We start from the raw sequence: 6,156 nt of genomic DNA on the forward strand, positions 1-6,156 counted from the left end.
TGTGTGTGTGTGTGTGTGTGTGTGTGTGTGTGTGTGTGTGTGTGTGTGTGTGTGTGTGTGTGTATGAGATTATGGGCAGACGTCCACAGCGCTGCTGTGTTAAGAAAAAAACGCTGTTGTGGTTTAACCGTTCTGTCTTTTATTTATTTCTTGGCACAATGTTGTGTTTTTTAATATATGAATACGTATGTAACCGTGGCCAGACAGCTTGTAGCAAAGCCAATTTTGCTGCCTTTCCCAAGGAGAAAGTTTTCCTTTCCTCTGTCGCGCTGATCAACTGGAAGCATCTTTTTTTTTTCCAACTGGCTGACAAATGAACAAGCGTGCTGCTTCTACCTGGAACCGAGATTGGACCATAGAAGAACTGCACAGCTGAGCGTGGTTCATGGGTCGCTGGAACCTGGAGACACACTTCAGCCGAACCTCAAATCAGAACCACAGCAGGCACGACGCTGGAGRAGAGCGGGGGAGTTTTGCTCTTCCAATTGCATCCTACCACGCAAAGAATTGTGTGAGGTGTCTCTTAATTTCAGAACSATCACCCAGGACAGTTAGCTATAGCATAAAGCTCTGTGTGAGCTGTTTCCATACCGTTTCCTCATGGTATTGGATTGTGACAGCATGCCCTCTCTACTGTTCAAGAAAAATGACTAACACTTTAGAATATTTAGGGATTTATCTTAACTGTAMCTTCAGATGACTTTCTACCCCTGCTTTAAATTATAACAATGGTAAATAATCATAGAAATYTTTAGATTAGCGCTTCTCAATTGTAAAATTAGAAAGCGCAAATCCGCATACTGCTAGAAAAAATKAKTAAAAGCCCTAAAGCGCAGACGAGAAGTTTAGGTCCGCAATTAGTGYATTTGTGCTTTAGGGGACTGGTGCCCACCAATGACCCACATTATATTTAAAGTGTAATAACCTTGTGAGTGTTTGCATTGGGAGACCACGCTGAGCTAGGTAAGCTGCTAAAAATGCTCAAGACAAGCACAATATTTAATCTAATAATTAGATTTCTTTTTTACAAATCTTTTTTGACTGGAAAAACTAAAACATATATGGGATTAGCAAACCATTTGTTAAAGAAAAAGAAAAACATAAAGGACCAATTAAGAGGCATCCAAATGGATTACAGTTCAGCCTTTACAAGTGGTGAAAAGCTGATTTTAAAAGAAAAAGCAGTGAATGATTGCTTGGAGCTCATGAGTTTGTTAGACTAAAAACAAACAAAACAAATAAAATCACATGGTAATAAAAAAGTGCAGATCTTTCGAAATGGGATTCTTTGAAAAAACAAACCAATAAAAAGCTTAATTCTGTCTAAACTAATAAGCGATTCAAGAATAAAGCAAATTACTGCTGCACATCACCTTCAGTCTAAATTAAATCATCATGGTTTGTTTAAACACATTTTGCATTGCATTGTTATTTTAGCAAAAGTATTTYGCAAATCTTGCAGGAATTTCTCAGRGCTGCACTGGAAGTGCTAGGGCTAGCTGCTGCCACTGTTGCTTGTGCTTAAAAATATGGAATTCTGCATAAATAAAGAGGCAACAGCATAAATATTTTCCACCAGAATATTTTTAACAATAAAGTTGTTTTAAGACATCAGCATGGCAATTTATTGTTAGCTTATATTAGATTTGTTCAACAAGGTTAGAATTAAACTCTATTCAAATTGAGGCCATTCAAAGAGTTGTCTGCAGCAGGTAAGATTAATTGCTCATAACCTCTGCACAAAACCCCACTTCAAAAGACCTGCAATGGACAGGAAATCAACAGACAGATGCAAAAAATAAATAAATAAATAAATAAAAAATAGCAAGCGCTTCCAAAAGAACAGCAGGTAGCAAAAAAGAAGAGGTACCTGTCACGATTTCAGCAGCTCCTGTTGAAGTGCACGGGAAGATGAGAGCAGGAAAAAAGAGAGAAAAAAAAACAGAAAGATTGTAAGCAGACAGACAACATGCTTAAAGCAACACATCCCTCTGATAAGAAATGTTTTTTTATATTTGTTAAAAAGACATGTTTGAAATTATTGCACTCCAACCTCGTTATTATAATTGTGTAACTTCTCACCAATTAGGAAAGACAAAATCTATCATTGTTTGCTTCTGACTCTGTGATTTCAAAATAAGAAACAACTTTTGTCTAAGAATTTTGTGGCAAAATGGAGGAACAGAGCGAATACATGGACTTTGTTTCCCCCCCCATGTCCCTGATTGAGATTCCAGCTATCACCAGTTTGGAGCAGCCACTGCCTGGAGACTCTCCCCTCGGGACCAGCAGTGTATCCTGGAGAGGAGAGCACCCATTCGGAACAGTGCCCACCCAAACTGGCATCTCGCAGGGCATGAAAGACTGGCATGTTCCTGAGTCCCTGCAGCATTGCTCAGGGCTCTGTACCCTCGGGAGATCCTCCATCATTCATTGTCTGCCATTCATGAAGAACACTCCTCCAAGCTACATGTACACACACACACACGCACACCCTCCTCCCCCTTAATGCCTTGTGCAGCTCATCCACATCTACATTTTACATTTCACACAACATATTTTCTTCTATTTACATACCACGCAGACGTTACAGCTTCTTTACTTAAACCGCGAGCGACAAGAAGCTCGGTGTAATGCACACAGTATGTTCAAGTGACTGCTTGTCTCACTTGTCACTGTCAGCATAATAAGGGTGTAAGGTATGACACATGTCCTTGTTATGCTCCTTTGTGGATTTTCAGCATGTCAACAATTCCCTCAGGACTAAAAGTGAAAAATCTCACACAGCGGGAAGCAAATTTGGAACATGGTCCGGTAGTCTGCTGCAATATCTTAATGCGTGATGCTTTCCTAAAACGTCAAAGAAAAGTTCAGATTGTTTTGGCTTGGGGTTCTGTGATTAGATTATAAACAATAAATTGCTTACTTGTGTAGATAGCTCCTTGAATGATCTTAATTTGGAGAAGCAGGTGTTTGTTCCGACCGGATTACCAAGCTGACAACTAGTCTGAGATCAGAGTCAATTGTTGCCGTCTGAAAACCAATTTCAAAGTTTACATGAAGGCTTTTGAGAATGTTTACCTTGTTGTCAATATAGCAGCCCATGATTATTAAATACAGTGTTGAACTGTGCTTTTGGAAACTTGATGACAACTCAAAATTGCAAGAAAACAACCAAATATTCAGTTGCAGTCTCGCTGACTTCTGAGTGTTTGCAACCAAGAGACCAGCAAGTCACGTGACTGCATTTTGAGCAGCCAGTTTTTGAAAATCACTGCTTATTGTTGCATGCTCTGCTTGCGGAATTATATTAAAAACCCAAGCAACAAGACTGTTTTGAAACTTGTGCAAGAAAAAAATATGCACGTTTTTTTTTTTTGCCAACTAGTCACAACCCAATGAGATTATGCATAATCGTACGTCTTTTTGCAAGTGCAAATAGCAGCAACAGCTAGCTGTTGCGCTTCTGGTGTGGCCTGGGGGCAATTGCAGGAATATAATAGTTGTGCAGGAATAAGCATGTAATCCAATATTAATGATAATGTAAAGATTTCCAAGACAGCATTTGCATGAACTGCTTTGTATTTTAGGAGTTTAAAACGTATTGTTGGTCTTAACTTAKCTCAGACGAGCAATTTGATTGTCACTCTGGTCAAACTTGAACTCTTTTTCTTCAAACCGAGACTGTTTAAAAGCCATCTACCACAAGGAAGGTATTATTTGTTCAAAACTGTTCCACAGAGCCCCAAATCAAATAGACTGAGACATCCCTTTAAAGTGCCTGTCAAAAACTTTTTTTTATCATATAATAATTCAACACATTGAAGCTTCTGGGAAATATGAAAAAAAAAACGTTGATGGTCTGACTTGAGTTTGAATGAGAGCACCGTATGTGTCCCAGTCTTACCAGCCCTCAGGACATTCCATAATGAAGCTTTTGAGTTGCCTTAATTGCCAGGTAATTATAATGTTGTAGCAGCATTATGTAAATGACTCATTATCATCATGTAGGTGTAGTCAATCTGCCCTCTTTTTATGTTGCTCTGTCAGAAGTGTAACCCAGAAAAAAAWGTATCACCCAGATACCAGGACACYTCATTGTTTAATCTTGTCAACAGAGACCTATATCTAAATATGGAGACTCGAGACAGAGAGTGGTGACACCTTCCTTAACCCCTCAGCATGATCCACTTCCTGCCGGTGGCCTCTGAAGGGGCTATAAATAGCATGGTGATGGTAGTGGTGTTGGGCTGTGCCCCMCCATCCCCCCTCTCCTCTGTACCTGCAGCACATTAGGTAGAAGTTATGAGGTGCCAGCTCRCCTGTGATTAGATGTCATGGCTGTCGCTCTGCTTAGACAGTACTGACAGACAGATTCCTGGGGAAATGAGCGCGATGGCATCCGAGCGAGTGCGCCCATTGCACCAATCTGTCAATCACGTGGGATGAAAGCAGGCAGGCCAACCCGTCCTCCAAATGATGTCTGTCCTTGTCTCCTCACCTCCTCTCCTTCTCATCCAAATTTCATCCTCTTGCTTATCATCACCTCTGCACAGTGAGGAGCTTTATGTTCGCAAGCAGAGCAGCTCTCCACCAACAGTTATGTCACATTACCTGCTGGAAACTGGCTCGTTGCGAGCATTCAAAAGGCCACATTCCTGGCATTCGGGGGATTTCTGTYCAACCCATTGCTGCACAAATGAATACATAACAATGTGCMGYATTTTTTAGGCAGACTAAGATCTCCGGAGACGAGATGTCTGCGCCGTAAGAGTGGCACATGGCCTCACTCCCTTCATCGCTACCGCTGAGTAAAAGCAGTGGGGTAACACTAATGAGGCAACATTTCTTCTTAGTACTAGAGTGATGCCTTTGAATTAATGCTCCCTCTTTCAGGTAAAACATTCCCTTGCTTATTTATGCTCATGATCTGCAGCGTGTTGCATGTCAGCCTGGTGTGTGACTGCACTGCAGAAGAGGACACGACAGAGTTAGATGCTGGAGCTCTGTGTTGTTCCCCATAGAGACGCCCACACTGGTTACCTCAAAAACTGTGTTTATGTGCACGTTTGGAAAAAAAAAAGTGCAGTCTTACTGTGGGCATCCCACTGTGTTTTCATTTAATTAGAAGGGATCAGAGGTGGGCTTTAAACTTTTTCTCTTCAATCGGATGGAGATGTGAGCTCCTGCAGTGTGGACCCAATAAACACGGGCACTTTTTTGAGGTCAGTGCGGTTTCACAAAGGAAACAAATCAAAGAGTATCAGCTCGCCCTGAAAAATGAAGAAAAGGTTTAACATCTCATGTTTTTCACACTTTGTTGTCCGAGGAAATCATATTTCAATTGATAATAAACAATTTTCCTTTAGCTTTGCTGTATAAATGCCTTTTGCTTGGGCAATTCTGTTTCTTTGGTAACCACCCTTTCTATAGTCAGTCTTTTAAAATAATGGCATTCAGGCCTGAACTAGGCCTAAATTTAGAAGCAATACTATTGAGTTTTGAGCCTTTTGTTGTAACAAACAGACTTGTACTAAAAGCTTTGGAAAACAGAGCCACAAAGCCTTTATCATACTTTAAATGCATTTAAACCCAACCCAACCAGCCAGTGAGAAATCAGAAAACACTAAACTGTAAGCACAGGTGGGAATATTCAGATTAATTCTCCCCAGAGTCAACTGAGACATAATAATCAGGTAGGCTTACAGGAGATGCAAAGCATGTTTCTGCTCGATAAACTGCAACAAAAAGGAGATTTCACAAATATCCCCACAGAGGTGGATAATTGCTCCTTGTTAATGTGATAYGCTTTTGTTCGTGTCCAATCTCTGCCTCGAATGATTACGGCAAAACAGAAGGACACATGTAGCTAAGAAGAGCCTTTACAATGGGAGATTAAGGTAAAAATCCTTCAAACATGTGGGCAGATAACAAAGTGGATTTATTGAATTGGTTGCCCTGTTTCCTTTGAGAGGAGTACTAAAGACACTTGCAGCTGCAGAACCAAAAGTGCTCAAAATTAAAGATAAAGATTGGTTTTAACAATGTCTTTTTCAAAATAAAATGAAAAAGACAAGTTGAACCAAGGCTGACAATGGAATTTTATTCACAGTATAGACAAAATCTCTGCATTTGAAAAAAGTAAAATAAATAAAC

At 40.2% G+C, this 6,156-nt stretch overlaps 1 protein-coding gene across 5 annotated transcripts in view; it reads right to left on the reverse strand.

Moving 5' to 3' along the window:
* The window catches only part of cadm1b (cell adhesion molecule 1b), a 327,978-nt gene that overhangs the window by 59,124 nt on the left and 262,698 nt on the right, over positions 1 to 6,156 (reverse strand). For 3 of the 5 annotated variants that reach the window (XM_014012461.1, XM_014012460.1, XM_014012458.1), the window contains one exon: positions 1,871 to 1,891. The exons of the other annotated variants lie outside the window; for them this stretch is intronic. Coding sequence is in view for 2 of the 3 variants with exons in the window: in XM_014012460.1 (XP_013867914.1) it covers positions 1,871 to 1,891 (21 nt within the window). In the remaining variant the exon portion in view is untranslated. The remainder of the gene's footprint in view (positions 1 to 1,870; positions 1,892 to 6,156) is intronic. 5 annotated transcript variants of the gene reach the window in all.

The sequence above is a fragment of the Austrofundulus limnaeus genome, unplaced genomic scaffold (assembly GCF_001266775.1).
Source record: "Austrofundulus limnaeus strain Quisiro unplaced genomic scaffold, Austrofundulus_limnaeus-1.0 Scaffold91, whole genome shotgun sequence".
Classification (NCBI taxonomy): Eukaryota; Metazoa; Chordata; class Actinopteri; order Cyprinodontiformes; family Rivulidae; genus Austrofundulus; species Austrofundulus limnaeus.